General features: G+C 41.1%; 1 protein-coding gene across 1 annotated transcript; it reads left to right on the top strand.

The window, feature by feature from the left end:
* Positions 1-12810: 12810 nt before the first annotated feature.
* Positions 12811-15366, top strand: LOC130724889 (flocculation protein FLO11-like). The gene is made up of 4 exons (XM_057576158.1): positions 12811-13328; positions 13434-14431; positions 14591-14935; positions 15158-15366. The coding sequence occupies exons 1-4, from the start codon at positions 12811-12813 to the stop codon at positions 15364-15366; spliced, it is 2070 nt and encodes a 689-aa protein (XP_057432141.1).
* Positions 15367-19769: the final 4403 nt, after the last annotated feature.

Here is a 19769-nt window from a genome sequence, read left to right as displayed (position 1 = left end):
CTCCTCCACTATGCTATTTTCAGACTATCTATTTTACAACCGTTGATTTTGCTTTTACTTTTTACCTCTTAAAATCTCAACGGTTACCATTTAACCCACTATACGCACTCTTCACACACGATCTCCCACACACTTACACAGACGGTTTTCAAACTCTTTGTGTGCATTGCATTCATTCATACTCCTCTCTTCAATATTCCCTCTCTTTCTCTGAACCCTAAACCTCACTACCTGAGAATCATGGGCAAATCAAGGAAATCAAAGACAAATGTTACTGCTGAAGGTATGAAAAACAGTAGAAAGGGGGGGGGGGGGGTTTGAATAACGTTTTCAAGATAAAGCTTCCACCTTAAAGATTTTAACAAATCTTTCGAGAACTTAAGTGCTAAAGATAAGAGATAGAAAAGTACACAAGGATTTTATCCTGGTTCAGTTGATAAATCACTCAAGCTACTCCAGTCCACCCGTTAAGGTGATTTCTTCCTTCTTAGAATGAAGGCAATCCACTAATCAGGTAAGAGTTACAACTGCACTTGAAACCTACAAGTGACTAACAATTACACTGACTTAGCTCACACTAAGATTCACTCTCTTAGTCTTCTCTAGGATCCGATCAACCTTGATCTCCTAAAGGAACTAAACAAACTGTTTATCAAAGAATTGTTTACAAGAGATTTGCTTCTAAAAAGCTAATAGTAAACTCAATGAATTTCAGATGAAAGAAAGCTTAGAAGAATTTGAATATGTCTTGCGCGTATGTGAATTCTTCTCGCCGCTTCTTTCAGTCTTCAGCCTCTTTTTATACTCCAAGGATTAGGGTTGAACGTTGCATGGGAAATGCTACCGTTGGAGGGCAGTTTTGGAAAATCCAGCTTCTGCTATGTCTGAGACTGTTAGGTAGGTCGTCAGGAAGGTACAGTTGCTTTTGTACTTGGATAGTGACTTGACCTTTAAACCTATGAGACTTCTGATCAGGGGAAAGCTTTATGTTGGAACTTGTGAAGCCGGTTGATCAGAGTCAGAGGGAAAGCACATATCCTCTGACCATTGTATCTTCTGATTCTGAACTCAGAGGGAAGTACATGGTCTTCAGAGTTTCTTGCTTTTGGACTTCAGAGTTTCCACTATTCAGCTTCTGTATCTTCAGAGTCTTCTACACCATCAAAACATCTGAACCTTCAGTGTTTCTAGGTTATCAGAACTTCTGGATCTTCAGAGCTTCTAGTGACTGAGTCCACATCAGAGTTTGTGTAGCTTCAGAACTTCTGAAGCTTTTCCACTGTTCATGTTGAACATGGTCAATGCGAAAGCATTGCTTGGGACACCCTTTAAGCACAGTGCTTCTGATTTGTGTGAGATTGAATAGAGGCAGAGCCTGTAAATAGCACACTCAGAAAAACACGTTAGAGTACCACAATTGTTCATATCAAAAGGTTAACTTGTAATCATCAAAACATAGAGTTGTACTACTAGATCAAAACTTGATCTTACAATCTCCCCCTTTTTGATGATGACAAAACTAAGATTTTTGATGAACAATTCTTAAACAATAAACTGAATTCACTCAGAGTTTAGGGATATAAAATAAAACTTATCATGATGTGAATAGTTTATCTTGCTCATTCTGAATATAGTCACTGCTTGATTCTGAGCTTAGCTCCCCCTGAATCTAATACTTGATGAAAATGTTAGTAAAGTCTAGATTCTGAGCTAAATGATATAAGAGTTCAGAGTGAAAAACTTATGACATAGATGAAAATAGAGTAATCAGAGCGCATAAGTAATCAAACTTAACGATAAGGTATCAGAGTCTTGGGTATCAGAGTCAAACTAATATCACTTCAGAAGAAGTGAAATGTATTCCTTGTATTTTCCCAGTGACACATCTATGGTCAAAAAGGTGGAACTCTTAAGTTCTCCAAAAGAAAAATAAATCACACTAACACATCTTACACATCAAAAACTGGGTGTACTCCCCCTTTTTGTCATAAGCAAAAAGCTTGGGGTGTGAAAAACTTAGCTTGAAGTACAAGGTACTCCCCCTAAGAGAAGGTCTAAGTTTAAAAAAAATTAAAACGATGCATGAATCAGAGTTAGGCGAAATAAACAGAAGAGTTAATGCATAGGAGGAACGGTTTACCACCGGCCAAGGGAGTAAAGACAAGGATCAGTTACCAAGAACTTAACCTCGAGAAACTGTAGGAGCATTAACTTTCAGAGAAAAAGTGAAGCCTATATAAAGCGTTGGAGAAAGGGGTAAGCTTCACAACATCATAACAGAGAAAAATGGCATCATACATGATCGCATTAGAGGAGCTGAGAAAGAGAGCCTTTGAAGAGGACATATTCCTCAACATTAGGCATCCAGAGGGTACAACAACCATCTCAGAGCTAACACGGACACTGCTGGAGGAGGACCTGCGTCCAGAGTTGAAGAAAGTCTTGAGGGAATTTCTTGCCTTCGTGGAGGAAGTGCAAGAACTCAGCCAGCTTGAGCTAAAGCTGCTGGAAGAAAAAGAGATCTTGGAAAAGAAGCTCAAGACTGCAGAAGAGATTTTGGAGAGGGATGAGCTAAAAGACAGTCTCAACAACATCCAGTATGCACTGGAGCGTCTGGAGAAGGAGAGGTCAGAGCAGCGCCAGGAGTGCAGAAGAATGAGGAGGGATCCTCCATTCTAGGATTTTAGGAAAAAGAAAAAATTGTATGATGTAAACGCAGTTTATTATGAATAAGAAGATTTTGCAAACATAATGTCAGATATATATATATATGCATAGATAATCACAAACGAGCAAAGTAAAGATTAACAAGAAAGAACCAGAGGTTAACGAAATAAAACAAGGTAAAGAAGAAAAAAATAAAAACGAAGAGATCCTAAAGCTAGGGTTTATCAGATCGACGCAGAAGTTTCATCATCATTTGCTTCATTTCAATTAGCAGATACTCATGAGTGTCAAGACGTTGTTCCACAATGTTGAGTCTGGACGAGTTTGGCTGTGTAGAACTGGAAGGAACATGCGGAGCAGCGTGAGGAGCTTGAGTGGAAGCAGAGGCAGCAGGAGTAAAAACTACGGGTGCAAGTGCTTGGCATCTAAGAGCTTCAGCCTCAGCTTCAAGTCGTTCTGCCTCTAATCTGGCTTGTTCAGCTTGAGCTGCTGCTTGACGTGCAGCTTCTTCTGCTTGTGCTTTCTTTCGTTTGGCTTCTTCAATAGCTTCAAGTAGCTTATGTCTTTGTTCTTGTTCATGAAGAGCCACCCTTCTAGCAAACCTTTGCTTTGCAGCCTCGATCCTCTGACTTCCCTCTACATTCAGGAGCTGCATCATAATTGGAACTTGAGCCACTAGCCAAGTGCTCAGACTGTTCCACTCTTCAGCCACATATTCAGCATTCTCGCTTAGATAAGTCTAACCTTGCACATTGCGTAGCATCAATGAAGCTTCATGATGAAAAATATTGATGCACTCAGAGAGAGATGTGGGTCGGAGGTGAGTGTAGGGAATTATAGAGAGGTTGGTTTCAGGAGAGGCTGGGTGATTGCTGCTGTGAGCTTCAGAGGCACCTTGTGGAGAGCCAATGTTAAACATTTGAGCATTTGGTTCAGAGGTTCCAAGGTGAGGTTCTGAAGTTTCAACCAGAAGATGGGGTGATCTCACTGAGGAGTGGTTAGACACAGATTGTTCTGGTTCAGGTTCTGGTTGAACTGGCTCTTGTTGGTCAGGGGCAGGGTGAGCTTGTTGAGCCAAATGGTCTGCCTCATGTAAAGGATTGGCCAAGATAGGTTCATCTGGGTCTACTAGACGTTCAGGTCTAGGGCCAGGATATCTCCTAGGGCTTGGACAAGTGAGATAATATTCTTCTAAGGTAGACACCTTTTCTTTTCTAACTTCCATGAATTTTCGAAGGGATTCAGAGTTGTTGGAAGGAGAAGAGTCAGCAACATTGGTTGGGAAGGATACAAGTGTATAGGCTGTGGAAGAGTCTGTATCAGTGGTTCGGGGAGCCAGACGTTCTGATGCGCTTGGGACAGAGTGATCAGAGGTTCTGGGTCCAGGTTCTGATTGGTTGGGCTCTGGTTGTTCATGGATGATGGGTTCAGAAGTTAATGGGTTATACTGGATGGTAATGGGAGAGGTTGGTTCATCTGGCCTAGAGGGTTGGTTCTGGAGCAAATTCCAGAGAGGTGCTTCAGTAGGAGAAGGTTGGAAAAATGAAGACCTTGGAGAATGTGGTGGAGAGGTGGTTTGTGCAGCTGGTTGGGACTCAGGAATGGGAGTGAGTGGATTTGAAGATTGTTTGAGCATGGCTGAGATGGGGAGTGCATCAAATAAATTCAAATCATCATCAGAAGCAACTGCAGACTTACTTGATTGTGCTGATGATCTTGTCACTCTTGCAGGAGTTTCAATCCTTCTGATCACTTCAGCAGCTGGTTCCACCCGGGTAGGCTTCACCACTATTCTGACCTGCTTCTTCTTCTTCTTAGGAGAAGGAGGACCATCCTCATTATCACCATCATCACCATCATCTGGCTTGCTGGTTTCATCATGTTTTCTCTTGGATTGACCAGCCTTCTTCCCTTTGGTCAGAGGGACATCTGATTCCTCAGAAGATTCTTCTAAGATCGTCTTCCTCTGAACTTTCTTCTTGGTAGGAGAAGGAAACTCTGGAGCTGGCGGCAGTCTTCTGAAGAATTCATCGAGATCAATTTCATAGCCTTGAGCTCTTAGGTCTTCAACATAGCACCTAATGGCTTCAGGATTGTCTGCCTGTGTCCACAGAGGGTAGTCATTCAGAGGCACCCTTCTACTTCTGATTTCAGAAGATGTGTCTTCATGGGCAGGAGCAATCTTCTTCTTGACTAGACCCATTTTCTTCAAAGAATTTGCAGTGAAGACATCACTGACAATGGTGGTCAGATCCTCTGTGCATCCAGCATTGACCAGATCTTGAATGAGGCCACTCTCAATGAAGAGATCAGACAACAATCTCCCAAAAGGGATATACTTGATTGCTGACTTGATGGAGGCAGTAGTCCTAGACTTCCGGATACACTCCTTCAAGTAGGAGAACTGGAAGTAGGGAAGGCAGATCTTCTTCTTGTCTTGGATGAAAAACAACATCACCTTCTGGTTGAAGTTGATGTAGTCTGGGGAACTTCCCTTTGGTCTCTGGTTTATGCAGTTGAGCAGAATCTTGTGCCAGATTCTGAGCTTGGGATGAAGGTCCAGTACCTTGTAATCGGTCTTGCCCTGTTTGTAAGAGGTGTACAGGGCTTTGTTGATTGTATTCTTGGTGTTGGGTTTCAGCTTCGATTTTGTCAGTTGAAATTGATACCCACGAGCAGTTGCTGGACCCAGCAGATTTACGAAGGATTTCTCTGTAATGATGATTTTCCTTCCAAGAATGTGAGATACCACCTGAGTATCATCGTAGTCGGCGTGCTTCCAGAATTCCTTGATCAGTTTGTCATACACCGGTCCTCGAAGCCTGTTGAAGTAATTTTCCCAGCCTTGAACTTGGACTTCAGGACGAAGATCATACCCATTTGTAGCAATATTGTCGAGGTCGAATCTCCATTCTGCCAGTACTTGAAGTTCCTCAGGAGCATATACGCAGTGAACGGCACAGCCCCGTTCTGCAATCGGAATAATCTGCTCTTGAGCTTGACCTTGATCTTGATTCGGATTCTCAGGACCCCTTTGACCTGTAGCTTGACCAACTACCATATGAGGGAACTGGGTTGCATCTGCAGCAGCTCTTCTGGTTTGACTCACCATTTTTGGAGCGGTTGAAGGTTTAGGTAGAAGATGAAGGTTGAAAGATGAAGAGAGAGCGAGAGAGAAATCGAGGGTAAGCGGTTTTGAAATTGCAGAAGAGAGAGAGAGTAAAACCGAAAGTGAAGGAGATCGTGTGTGTATAGTGGGTTTTGACAAATAACCGTTGTTGATTCAAAAAGCAATTTAAAATCAACGGTTGAAAATTAAAGATAGATAGTAACAGTAAATACATATATCACACATAGGAGAGAAGCACATCTACACGCATCATGACAGACTGTCACACGGGCACAAGGAACTATGCATCAGAAATACTGATACACGTGTTGCTGTCTCAGCTTCAGAGTCAGTACCAATGGGTACGCACACTCTGATTGAGTTACCTTCTGGACTAGACATCTTCTGATCAAGAAGTATCATAGTCAGAGGTTCTGATCCATCTTCACTCTGGACAAAAGTCCATGTTCAGATTTTTCAGAATAAAATTAAATCTATCCTCTGCTAAGGGCTTTGTAAAGATATCTGCCCATTGATGGTCAGTATCAACAAACTTCAGAAGAAGTACGCCCTTCTGTACATAATCTCTAATAAAGTGATACTTTACCTCAATATGCTTAGCCCTTGAATGTAGGATAGGATTCTTACTCAATGAGATTGCAGCAGTGTTATCACAATAGATTGGGATATTGCTCTCAAGGATCTGATAATCCTCCAGCTGATGTTTCATCCAGAGCATCTGAGTGCTGCTTATTGCTGCTGAGATATATTCTGCCTCTGCAGTGGATAGTGCAATGGTTGATTGTCTTTTGCTTGCCCATGAGACTAGATTGCTTCCTAGAAATTGACAATTTCCAGAAGTACTTTTTCTCTCGGTTCTATCTCCAGCATAATCAGCATCACAGTAACCTGAAAGCTTATATTCTGATGTTTTCTTATACATCAAGCCAAGGTTAGTGGTGCCTTTCAGATACCTTAGGATCCTCTTAACAGCAGTTAAGTGGGTTTCCCTTGGATCTGATTGGAAACGAGCACATAGATGGACACTAAATAGTATGTCTGGCCTAGATGCAGTTAAATATAGAAGTGAACCTATCATGCCACGATAGAGCTTCTGACATACTTTACCACTTTTATCTTCTTTCTCCAGAATGCATGTTGGATGCATTGGAGTCTTGGCCACTGTGGATTCCAGCATATTGAACTTCTTCAGAAGTTCTTTAGTGTACTTGCTCTGATGGATATATGTTCCTTCTGGTGTTTGATCAACTTGTATTCCCAGAAAGTACTTTAGTTCTCCCATCATACTCATCTCAAATTCAGCCTGCATCATCTCAGAAAATTCTTTGCATAGATATTGATTAGCAGAACCAAATATAATATCATCAACATAGATTTGCACAATTAAGATATCATCTTTATAAGTTTTGCAAAAGAGAGTTGTATCTACTTTACCCCTTACAAACTCATTCTCCAGAAGGAATGAGCTGAGTCTCTCATACCATGCTCTGGGAGCTTGCTTCAGACCGTAGAGTGATTTCTTCAATTTGAACACATGGTCTGGTTTCTTCTCATCTTCAAAACCTGGGGGTTGATGAACATAAACTTCCTCTGAAATGTAACCGTTTAGGAAGGCACTTTTTACATCCATCTGATGAAGAACTATGTTGTGATTCACTGAGAAAGAGATCAACAGTCTGATTGCTTCTAGTCTTGCTACTGGAGCAAATGTTTCTGTGTAGTCTATTCCTTCCTGCTGACTGTAGCCTTGAGCAACTAGCCTTGCCTTATTTCTGAGTACATCTCCTTTCTCATTCAGCTTGTTTCTGAACACCCATTTTGTTCCAATTACATGGACACTCTCAGGCTTCTTCACTAAGCTCCAAACATCGTTCTTGGAGAATTGATTCAATTCTTCTTCCATGGCCAGAATCCAGTCCTTGTCCTGAAGAGCTTCATCTATGGACTTGGGTTCAATTAAGGACACCAATCCTTTCAGACTGAGCAAGGTCTCTTCAGAGGGTCTGAAGGCTGATCTGGTTCTGACTGGTTCGTCCTTATTTCCCAGAATCAATTCCTTAGGATGAGCTGCAGTGATTCTGCTCTTCTTCAGAGTTTGTGAATCAGAGGGACCAGCTTCTTCTTCTGGTTCATCTTCCTCTAGCTCAGCTTCCTCTGGAGCTTTGCCTTTGTCAGAAACATTTATGCTCATATCTGCAAACTTCTCAACTAGCTTTGACTGGTCAGAGTCAAGCTTATCGTCAAATCTAACATGAATAGATTCTTCAATAGTCTTAGCATCAGTATTATAAAATCTAAAACCTTTAGATCTCTCAGAATAACCAAGTAATAGACATTTAGAAGATTTAGCATCAAATTTATGCAATCTATCCTTAGTATTAAGAACATAACAAACACAACCAAAAGGATGAAAGTAAGAAATGTTGGGTTTTATGTTCTTCCACAATTCATAGGGAGTCTTATTCATAATTGGTCTCACAGAGATTCTGTTCTGAATGTAACATGCTGTATTTACTGCCTCTGCCCAAAAGTGCTTAGCCATGCCAGTTTCTTGGAGCATGGTTCTAGCCATCTCCTGAAGAGTTCTGTTCTTCCTCTCAACAACACCATTTTGTTGAGGAGTTCTGGGACAAGAGAAATCATGTGCAATTCCATAGGAATCAAACAGACTCTCAAACTTGTCATTCTCAAACTCTCCACCATGGTCACTTCTGACACGCACAATCCTACAAGCCTTCTCGTTTTGCACTTGGGCAATGAAGGTAGAGAACACAGCATGAGACTCATCCTTGCGGGTTAGAAACTTTACCCATGTCCAGCGGCTATAGTCATCAACGATAACCATCCCATATCTCTTGCCACCTATAGACTCAGTTTTCACTGGTCCAAAAAGGTCGATATGCAGAAGTTCCAACGGCCTTGAGGTTGAGACAACATTCTTTGCCTTGAAAGGGACTTTAGTGAATTTGCCTTTCTGACATGCTTCACAAAGAGCGTCTGAAGCGAACTTCAGATTAGGTAAGCCCCTGACAAGGTTTAGCTTGCTCAGTTGAGAAATCTTTCTCATACTGGCATGCCCTAACCGTCTATGTCATACCCACTGCTCTTCATTAACAGAAAGAAGGCACTTCACATTCTGAGCCTCCAACTCAGATAGTCTGATCTTATAAATGTTGTTCTTCCTCTTGCTGTTAAACAGAACAGAGCCATCGATCTGACTTACAGCCCGGCAGGACTTTTGATTGAATATAACATCATAACCCTTGTCAGCTAATTGACTTATAGACAATAAGTTATGTGTTAAGCCATCTACCAATAACACATTGTCAATGCATGGACTACTATCTACACAAATAGTACCAGTACCAACAATTTTACCCTTTTCATTTCCTCCAAAGCCAACTTCGCCTCCAGGCTTAAGTTTTAGCTCTTGGAACATACGCCTTTCTCCCGTCATGTGACGCGAGCATCCACTGTCCAGATACCATGATTGGTGTTTCAGTGGAGCTATCAAGGATATTTGCAACATAGATAATCTTGTCCTTAGGTACCCACTTTCTGGGTCCTTTCTTGTTAGTTACCCCAGAGGTTCTGATCACCTTGGGTTTCTCAACATGATAGTGTAAAGGAATTTTTGCATGATTTTTAGACATAGAGAAAGATCCCTTTTTAAGAGGGATTTTAACAGCTTTAGCAGGTAAAGGATCAGGCAATATGGTACCAGAGGGAACAAAGCATTCATACAAAGATTTAGCTTTAGGCATAGAAGGCTCATTTCCAATTGGTTTGGAATAGCCAATGCCATGCATTCCATTTCTGCTTATGCCATAGATCATTGAAGCCATTAAGCTTCTATCTACGCTTTTAGCCAGGAATCTTTGAAAAGACTTTTCATACTTAGATTCATTTCTACAATCAGAGGCATCACAAGCAACTATTTCTTCTAACTTAGCAATCTGGTTTTTAAGCACAGAGTTAGAATTAATCAAGGCATGATTATCATTTTTCAAATTAGAAATAATTTTGTCATGTTCAGAAGGAGTCTTGGAGACAGCAGATAAGTTCTTTTTCAGCTTCTTATGCTTAGACAATAAAGAGTTATACTTATCCATGATATCAGACAAGGCATGTTTTAGTTCAGAGGTAGAGAAAGAAGCGAATACCTCATTTTCATCGTCTGAGTTAGGATCTCCTTCTGATTCTGAGTCAGAGTCAACATCTTCCTTTGACTCTGCTCCTTTGTCTTTGACAATAGCCATAAGTCCTTGGACTTCACCATCAGAGTCAACATCCTCTGACTCTGATTCATCAAATGTCACCATCAGACTTTTCTTTGTCTTGAAGTGCTTCTTTGGCTTCTTATCCTTCTTCAACTTTGGACAGTCACTTTTGTACTGCCCTGATTCTTTGCACTCAAAGCATGTGACTTCCTTAATTGATGACTTCTTCTGGCCTGAGGATTCAGACTTTCCTTTTGCCTTTCCAGAGCCTTTGTACTTGCTCTGCCTGTGCTTCCAGATTCGGTTGAGTCTCTTGGAGATCAGAGTCAGCTCGTCTTCATCAGAATCTTCTGATGCTTCTTCAGATTCTTCTTCTTCAGCTTGAAGAGCTTTTGACTTCTCAGCCTTAGCCTTTTCAGATTTGGATTTCAAGGCTATAGACTTTTTCCTCAGATCTTGCATCTCAGAACGCTTCAGCTCATGGCATTTCAAAATGCTGATGAGTTCTTCTAAACTCATATTCTCAACATCTCTCGTGAGCTCTATTGAAGTCACTAAAGGCATCCAGCTTTCAGGAAGACACCTGATGACCCTTATGACATGATCTTTTGTTGTGTAGCTCTTGTTGAGAGGCCGTATGCCAGCTACAAGCAACTGAAATCTGGAGAACATTTCTTCAATGGACTCATTTGGCTCCATGATGAAGGATTCATACTTTTGGATCAAAGACAATGCCTTTGATTCTTTGACTTTCTTGTTTCCTTCATGAGACATCTTCAGAGATTCAAAAATGTCTTTTGCAAACTCACGATCTGTAATCTTCTGGTACTCTTCATAGGAAATAGCACTTAGAAGAATTGCTCTTGCTTTGTGATGTTGTGAGTACAGCTTCTTTTGATCTGCAGTCATCTCTGACCTTGGGATCTTCTTGCCATCTGCATCAACTGGACGCTCGTAGCCATCCACAATAATATCCCAGAGATCTGCATCAAAACCTAGAAAGAAACTTTCCAGTCTATCTTTCCAATATTCGAACCTTTGACCGTCGAACATGGGAGGCTTTGCATTGTAACCATCTCTTTGAGTTTCACTGGTGGTAGCAGCCATTGTTTTTCACACCGGCCCGGATCACTGAACACTATTAGGTGTGGTAATCAGAACTTGCGCTCTGATACCAATTGAAGGTATGAAAAACGGTAGAAAGGGGGGGTTTGAATAACGTTTTCAAGATAAAGCTTCCACCTTAAAGATTTTAACAAATCTTTCGAGAACTTAAGTGCTAAAGATAAGAGATAGAAAAGTACACAAGGATTTTATCCTGGTTCACTTGATAAATCACTCAAGCTACTCCAGTCCACCCGTTAAGGTGATTTCTTCCTTCTTAGAATGAAGGCAATCCACTAATCAGGTAAGAGTTACAACTGCACTTGAAACCTACAAGTGACTAACAATTACACTGACTTAGCTCACACTAAGATTCACTCTCTTAGTCTTCTCTAGGATCCGATCAACCTTGATCTCCTAAAGGAACTAAACAAACTGTTTATCAAAGAATTGTTTACAAGAGATTTGCTTCTAAAAAGCTAATAGTAAACTCAATGAATTTCAGATGAAAGAAAGCTTAGAAGAATTTGAATATGTCTTGCGCGTATGTGAATTCTTCTCGCCGCTTCTTTCAGTCTTCAGCCTCTTTTTATACTCCAAGGATTAGGGTTGAACGTTGCATGGGAAATGCTACCGTTGGAGGGCAGTTTTGGAAAATCCAGCTTCTGCTATGTCTGAGACTGTTAGGTAGGTCGTCAGGAAGGTACAGTTGCTTTTGTACTTGGATAGTGACTTGACCTTTAAACCTAGGAGACTTCTGATCAGGGGAAAGCTTCATGTTGGAACTTGTGAAGCCGGTTGATCAGAGTCAGAGGGAAAGCACATATCCTCTGACCATTGTATCTTCTGATTCTGAACTCAGAGGGAAGTACATGGTCTTCAGAGTTTCTTGCTTCTGGACTTCAGAGTTTCCACTATTCAGCTTCTGTATCTTCAGAGTCTTCTACACCATTAGAACATCTGAACCTTCAGTGTTTCTAGGTTATCAGAACTTCTGGATCTTCAGAGCTTCTAGTGACTGAGTCCACATCAGAGTTTGTGTAGCTTCAGAACTTCTGAAGCTTTTCCACTGTTCATGTTGAACATGGTCAATGCGAAAGCGTTGCTTGGGACACCCTTTAAGCACAGTGCTTCTGATTTGTGTGAGATTGAATAGAGGCAGAGCCTGTAAATAGCACACTCAGAAAAACACGTTAGAGTACCACAATTGTTCATATCAAAAGGTTAACTTGTAATCATCAAAACATAGAGTTGTACTACTAGATCAAAACTTGATCTACAACTGCTGTCTCCAAACAAACTGCCAAAGACCAAGAAACTCAGAGATTTGAAGAAGCACAACAAATTCTGAACACACCCAATGTGGTAACCTGCGTCAAGAAAGCTGAAGAACTGGTTGTGTGCAACGAAGCAAGAGTGGACTTCGACAACCTGGCTGATCATGGTTTCGACATCAGGGATCAAGTCGACTTACAAGGTTGGTCTGGTTATTTCAATAGGCTCTGTGGTCCTATTTACCACAAACTGGTGGTGGAATTCTGGAAAAATGCAGTTTGCAACGACTACTACGTCGTTTCCCATGTGCTGGATAGGAAGACTATGATTTCAGAAGAGTCCATTGCAAAGCTGCTGGGTATGGAGTTCCAACAGGGAAAAAGGATCAAAAACGTTGATGCCAATGTTCTTGGCATGAGGAAGCTTGTCAATATTGCTATTTATGACAACTGGACCATGGATAGGACCAAGTATGCTATAAAGAATCTGAAGCCCAAGATGAAGATCTGGCAGAAGATTTTCATATCCTGCATCCATCCCAGAACAGGCGGAACTAATTACCTCAATGCAACTCAGAAGGTAATCATGTACTACATTTCTAGGGGTGAGCCTGTATGTCTGCCATTTCTGCTTTTCAACTATCTGAAGGAATGTGTTGAGAAGTCAAGAACTACTGGAGGTGAGAATAAGAGGTCTATTTCTTACATTCCTTATGGAAGTTTACTCTCAGATATCTTCACTCAGAATCGACTGGTCAAGGCTCTTTTTGATCTGGGACTTCATGATGATTTGGCTATGACCATTGGAGATCCTCTCAATGGAACTAAGCTGAAGAGAATGCAGATTATTGAGAAAGTTCAGATTGAACCGAAAGAAGACACATCTGAAGAGATTCGTCAGAAGAACTACCCTGTTAATGACTTTCCTCTATGGTCTAAAAAGGACAATCCAGCATGCATTCTGGAGTATGTGAGGATGCTCAGAAGAGAAGGAGATCCTATCACCCTTGAAGAATTTGTCACAAACCTTCCTGACAGTCCTCCTGAAATGCCAACAAGGAGAGCCAAGAGAACAATCAACAAGCCTTCAGATCCCAAAGGCAAAGGGATTCTGATAGAGAAGACCAAGAAAACAAAAGCAGCATCAAAGTCTGTAGTAATCAGGGAACCAGTTCCAGAACCCTCTCCTGAAAGAACTCTAGAAGAGTCATATGAGGAATCTCAATCTGATGACTCTGAAAGCTCTATGGATTCTTCCTCTGGTAACCAAGAAGAAGAAGTTCCACTTAGAAAGAATGTCAAGAGGAAAGCAATTATTGAAGAATCATCTGATGAGGAAACCGAAGAAGATGTTCCTCTGGTAAAAAGGCAAAGAATTCAACCAGCTCAAGTTGAAGAAGATGTTGAGCAGGATGACTGTGAGATTATTGAAAATGTGCTCCAAGTCATAAGGGAATCAGAAGAAGCTGAAGAATCCACTGATTCAGATGTCGAGCCCATAGGCAAGAGGCTGAAACTGCCTCTGAAGGGTCCACTTCAGAAGAAGGAGTCAGGACCACAGCAAACATCTGAAAAGATCTCAGAAGTTCAAAGAGAAAGGAGATCAAAGACAGCTTCAGATCCTGCAAGGACTGCCAGACCCACCAGATCCATCCCTCTCAGGGAATCAAGTAAGGAACTTACTAAAAGCATTAATTTAGATTCTGCTTTAGTAGTTATTCCTGAACAACCTGAGCCTATATCTACATCTCTGCCAACATCAACCCAAACAGCTCCCATTCAAACAGAACCTCAAACACAAGCCTTTTCTCAAGCTGAAACACAAAACCCCCAATCAAACATCCAAACAGCTACCACTGCCATTCCATTCATCCACATACAAACCTCTTCCACATCCACCTCAACTGAACCTGTACCTGCCTTCAATTCTTTCATTCAAGGTATCGTTCAAAGTGAGGCTACCCTGAGAAATTTGGTTCAACACTTCACTCCCAAGCCTCCATCCACATCAAAGACCCTCCTGTTAACTCAAACTGGTGAGATCCCTGCTGAGGAAGAAAAAGAGGATGATGATGTTCAGATCCTTGAACCTCCGTTCAATGTGAAGCCTGTTCAACAAGTGGCTTCCAACTTTGAAGAATAACTCCAAGATGTTGCAGAAACTTCCTATGTGTCCTTGTCCAATTATTCTGCAGTGAACTCAAGAGATCTGAGTTTTACCTCACCTGAGAAGACTGCTACCTCCAGGCAAAGGCAAGTGACGATCTCTGAAGCTGAGCATATGGATGAGTCTGACCATTCAGGAATAGAGAAGAACCATGAGATTGATTCTACCCGTTCAGGACAACCCATAACTCATAGTTCCAATGCTTCAAGCTCAAATGCAACCATAACTCCCCAGGTTGTCCTGACCTTGGCAACCTCCTTCCGACCTCAAAATCTCATTCAACTCATTCAGGAGTTCTCTGAAGAGGCAACCAGAAGATTGAAATGGTTATATCAGGTAACTGATAATCAGTTTGATGCTTCATTTGTTGATGGTCTGTGGTCTGCCTTCGGAAGATGGTCAGAAAGCAGAACTTATGAATTTCAGAAGCAGCTTAGCAGTGAGAAACGTCTGAGAGTTCATAATGCGTCTGAGAGAGCTTATGAGCAAAGGCAGAGAGTGCTGCACAAAGTTTGTGAACCCTTGAGAAGAGCTATGGCTGAAAGAAACTATGTTGTATCTGAATGTACCTCAGAAGATGCTGAGATGGTTTCAGCAGAGGTTGCAGAAGACAGCTCTGAAGGAGTAGTTATCCTGGAAGATGCAGATGTTACTGAAGTTGAGAAGCAAGTGCCAATTCAAGTTGATGCTGAAATTCCATCAGAGGCAGAAGTCCCTACCCCTGTTCAAGCTCCAGAACCTTCTCCTCATCCAGAAGTTGCTACTCTTGCTGCCAGGATTGACAGAATTCAAGATGATCAGTAGAGATTGTTTCAGATGGTTGAGCAACAAGGACGTGTTCAGATTGAACAAAGCAGGCAGATTCAGGAATCCTCTGGCAGAATGGAAGCTATGATGAAGTACCTGATCGAGAATCTTCCCTCATCATCAAAGCCTTGAACCCTTCTCATTTATCTTGCATGCATTTATTTGTTTTGTGTGAATTTATTTCATGTTGACTGTGTTAATTTCTAATTCTCTTATTCAATGCACCGTCCACTTAGTAACTCACATGCTTTTATGTTTAGATGAGTTTTATGCATGTTTTTCTGTTACTTTTCTTCCTTATAATCTCTGCATTCATTCTTCTTCATCACAACTCAATCCAACTAAACTCCATTCCTCTCAATTCTCCTCGCTTCTAAATCAAGATGACTACTGTCGAATTGATCTCTGAACTCAAGACTATGGTATTTGACTAAGTCTTTCCTTGGAGCGTTAATTTATCTACCTCTCAGATTTCTCAAGCTCTTATGAAGATTGAGAATCTTCTGAATTGCTGGCTGACATCCCATCAGACTCACTGTCTTCAGAATCTTCAAGAAGTTCTATACGACTTCCTTCGTCTGGCCTCTCGCCGGAAGGACCTTGAAGCTCAGTTCGAGGGCATTTGTATGCTCCTTGAATATGAAGAAGATCAAGACGAAGCCGATCAGGATGCTGTCCAGGAGAATGAAGCTCTGAAGGAAGAACTGGCTACCCAGTTAGCCTCCATTGATCAAGACCTGCGTCCCCTGCATCTTCAGCTTCTCTCCATGAAGAACTCCCGTGCTTTCCTATGTATCTAGGACTAGTTTTCTTCATTCCTATCTATCCTCTGTACTCTTTCTTCGTTAAGTAATAATAACAGCGTCTTCATGCATCATTTACTTGATTGTTGTTGTTATTGACTCTGTTTTTCACTCTTTTTGCTAATGACAAAAAGGGGGAGTATATAAAATGGTTTTGATAAACTCTTTCTTATATTATATAAAACCAGTAGAGGAGAATAAGTATCAATTACTTATAGCACATAGATATTGCCAAGCGTCTTATATAAGGAATACATTTTGTTCATATTCTGAACCTATTTGCTTCTAACGCCTTATTCCAATTATACCTGGACAATATTCTATGTTCTCATGTGATCTACGCAAGTTCTGAACCATCACTTCTGATGAGTACACATTCCTCTAAGCGTATATTCTGATCACATAACTAGACTCCGAATCTAGACTCTTCATCACTTCATCAAGTCATAGATTCAGGGGGAGTCAGGGGGAGACCCCAGCTCAGAATCAGGTGTTATCCCAGATTCAGAAAGAGCAATACAAACTGTTACACAAGGATAAATTTTTTTTTCTGATCTCTTCTCTCTTGTGTATTCAGTTTATTGTTTAAGAATTGTTCATCAAAATACTTGTTTTGTCATCATCAAAAAGGGGGAGATTGTAAGATCAAGGTTTGATCAGTGGTTGCATCTCTATATTTTGATGATTACAATTAAGGTTTGTGATGATGAACAATTGTGGTACCCTAACGTTTGTCTCTTTGAGTTGTGACAAACAGGTTCTGAATCTGACCCAAGCCTATTCATTCAGAATAAGAAGAACCAAAGAGAGCTCTAAAGATTATCATGTTCGTTCAGGACAGTGGCAAATCCTTCAGAAGTTCTGAAGATGGAAGCTCTCAAGAGGTACTGAAGAACCGGAGTCAAAAGTTCTGAAGACCAGATGTTCCAGCGGAACGGTCCAGAAGTAGAAGACTCAAGTTCTGAAGACCTGAAAGAAGTTGGCATCTGAAGACCAAAGCTATTGTAGCCCTGACGTTCAGAAGTTCTGAGGAACTTGTTCAGAAGCAGAAGTTGCAAGGCCAGAGGATCCAAACTTCCGTCTGACTATGATCAGAAGCTTCACCAACGTTCATCTGAAGCTCTCCAGATCTCAAGTCAGCTGGTGAAAGGACAGGTCGCTGTCATAGTACAAAATCGTACAAGCCTCAGTCTGTCCTCCACCTACTTCGTGCAGCCTAGCAGTATGATATTACAAGATTGCCACTCCAACGGACAAAACCCTAGCAACGGCTACATCATATGCCTTGGAGTATTTAAAGGCTGAAGATAGAAGAAAGAAGCTAAGAAACTTTGCTGAAATCATTCAACTTATACGAACCAATCTCTTAGCATTATTTCTTCACTGTTCTTAAACATCTGAGTTTACTATTAGCTTTTTAGAAGCATTTCTTGTAAACCCGAAACCTTTTACATTACTTTGTAAAGTTCCTTAAGAGACCAAGGTTGGTCGGATCTTGAGAGGACTGAATCAAGGTTGATTCAGTGTTTAGCTAGTCTTAAGAGGATCGGTAGATCATTTTCTTAAGAGGATACTAGTGAGAAAATCAGTGTATTGTTAATCACTTAGCAGGTAGCAAAGTGCAGTTGTAACACTCATTGATTTTAGTGAATTGCCTTCATAAGAAGAAGGAAGAAATCACCTTCACGGGTGGACTGGATTAGCTTGAGCTTTTATCTCAAGTGAACCAGAATAAAATACTTGCGTGCTTCACTTCTTATCCCTCAGCACCTAGTTCTTATCTTTGAGTTTGGAAAAAGTTCAAAAAGTATATCCTTTATTCAAAAACTCTATTCAAACCCCCCCCCCCCCCCTTTCTAGTGTTTTTCGCACCTTCAGCAAGAGGATGGAGGTGGATTTGCAGTAGCTATCTTTTATGGTGGTTGTGGTAGTGGTTGTGGCAAAGTGAAAGGAGGTTGAGGGTGTAAGATCAAGTTTTGATCTAGTAGTACAACTCTATGTTTTGAAGAGTACAAGTTAACCTTTTGATATGAACAATTGTGGTACTCTAACGTGTTTTTCTGAGTGTGCTATTTACAGGCTCTGACCTCAACTCAATCTCACACAAATCAGAAGCACTGTGTATAAAGAGCAACCCAAGCAACGCTTTCGCATTCACCATGTTCAGTATGAACAGTGGAAAAGCTTCAGAAGTTCTGAAGTTATACAAACTCTGATGTGGACTCAGTCACTAGAAGCTCTGAAGATCCAGAAAGTCTGATAACCAAGAAACACTGAAGGCTCAGATATTCTGATGGTGTAGAAGACTCTGAAGATCCAGAAGCTGATTAGTGAAATTCTGTTGTCCAGAAGCAAGATACTCTGAAGACCATGTTCTTTCCTCTGAGTTCAGAATCAGAAGAAACAATGGTCAGAGGATCTGGGCTTTCCCTCTGACTCTGATCAACCGGCTTCACAAGTTCCAATATGAAGCATTCCCCTGATCAGAAGTCTCCTAGCTTTAAAGGTCAAGTCGCTATCCAAGTACAAAAGCAACTGTACCTTCCTGAAGACCTACCTAACAGTCTCAGACATAGCAGAAGCTGGATTTTCCAGAACTGCCCTCCAACGGTAGCATTTTCCATGCAACGCTCAACCCTAATCCTTGGAGTATATAAAGAGGCTGAAGACTGAAAGAAGCGGCTAGAAGCATTCACATACGCGCAAGACATATTCAAATTCTTCTAAGCTTTCTTTCATCTGAAATTCATTGAGTTTACTATTAGCTTTTTAGAAGAAAATCTCTTGTAAACAATTCTTTGATAAACAGTTTGTTTAGTTCCTTTAGGAGATCAAGGCTGATCGGATCCTAGAGAAGACTAAGAGAGTGAATCTTAGTGTGAGCTAAGTCAATGTAATTGTTAGTCACTTGTAGGTTTCAAGTGCAGTTGTAACTCTTACCTGATTAGTGGATTGCCTTCATTCTAAGAAGGAAGAAATCACCTTAACGGGTGGACTGGAGTAGCTTGAGTGATTTATCAAGTGAACCAGGATAAAATCCTTGTGTGCTTTTCTATCTCTTATCTTTAGCACTTAAGTTCTCGAAAGATTTGTCAAAATCTTTAAGGTGGAAGTTTTATATTGAAAACGTTATTCAAACCCCCCCTTTCTACCGTTTTTCATACCTTCAATTGGTATCAGAGCGCAAGTTTTGATTACCACACCTAACAGTGTTCAGTGATCCGGGCCGGTGTGAAAAACAATGGCTGGCACCACCAGTGAAACTCAAAGAGATGGTTACAATGCAAAGCCTCCTATGTTCGACGGTCAAAGGTTCGAATATTGGAAAGATAGACTGGAAAGTTTCTTTCTAGGTTTCGATGCAGATCTCTGGGATATTATTGTGGATGGCTACGAGCGTCCAGTTGATGCAGATGGCAAGAAGATTCCAAGGTCAGAGATGACTGTAGATCAAAAGAAGCTGTACTCACAACATCACAAAGCAAGAGCAATTCTTCTAAGTGCTATTTCCTATGAAGAGTACCAGAAGATTACAGATCGTGAGTTTGCGAAAGGCATTTTCGAATCTCTGAAGATGTCTCATGAAGGAAACAAGAA

The sequence above is a fragment of the Lotus japonicus genome, chromosome 6 (genome assembly GCF_012489685.1).
Source record: "Lotus japonicus ecotype B-129 chromosome 6, LjGifu_v1.2".
NCBI lineage: Eukaryota > Viridiplantae > Streptophyta > Magnoliopsida > Fabales > Fabaceae > Lotus > Lotus japonicus.
Note: the sequence above shows the minus strand (reverse complement) of the source record. Positions and strands in the feature narration are given on the sequence as shown.

Coding starts and splice junctions, on each gene's coding strand:
- LOC130724889 (XM_057576158.1), top strand. CDS start 12,811: ATGAGGAAGCTTGTCAATATTGCTATTTATGACAACTGGACCATGGAT. Junction 14,432..14,590: donor CCTCCTGTTAACTCAAACTG/GTGAGATCCCTG, acceptor ATTATTCTGCAG/TGAACTCAAGAGATCTGAGT. Junction 14,936..15,157: donor TGATGCTTCATTTGTTGATG/GTCTGTGGTCTG, acceptor AGATGGTTTCAG/CAGAGGTTGCAGAAGACAGC.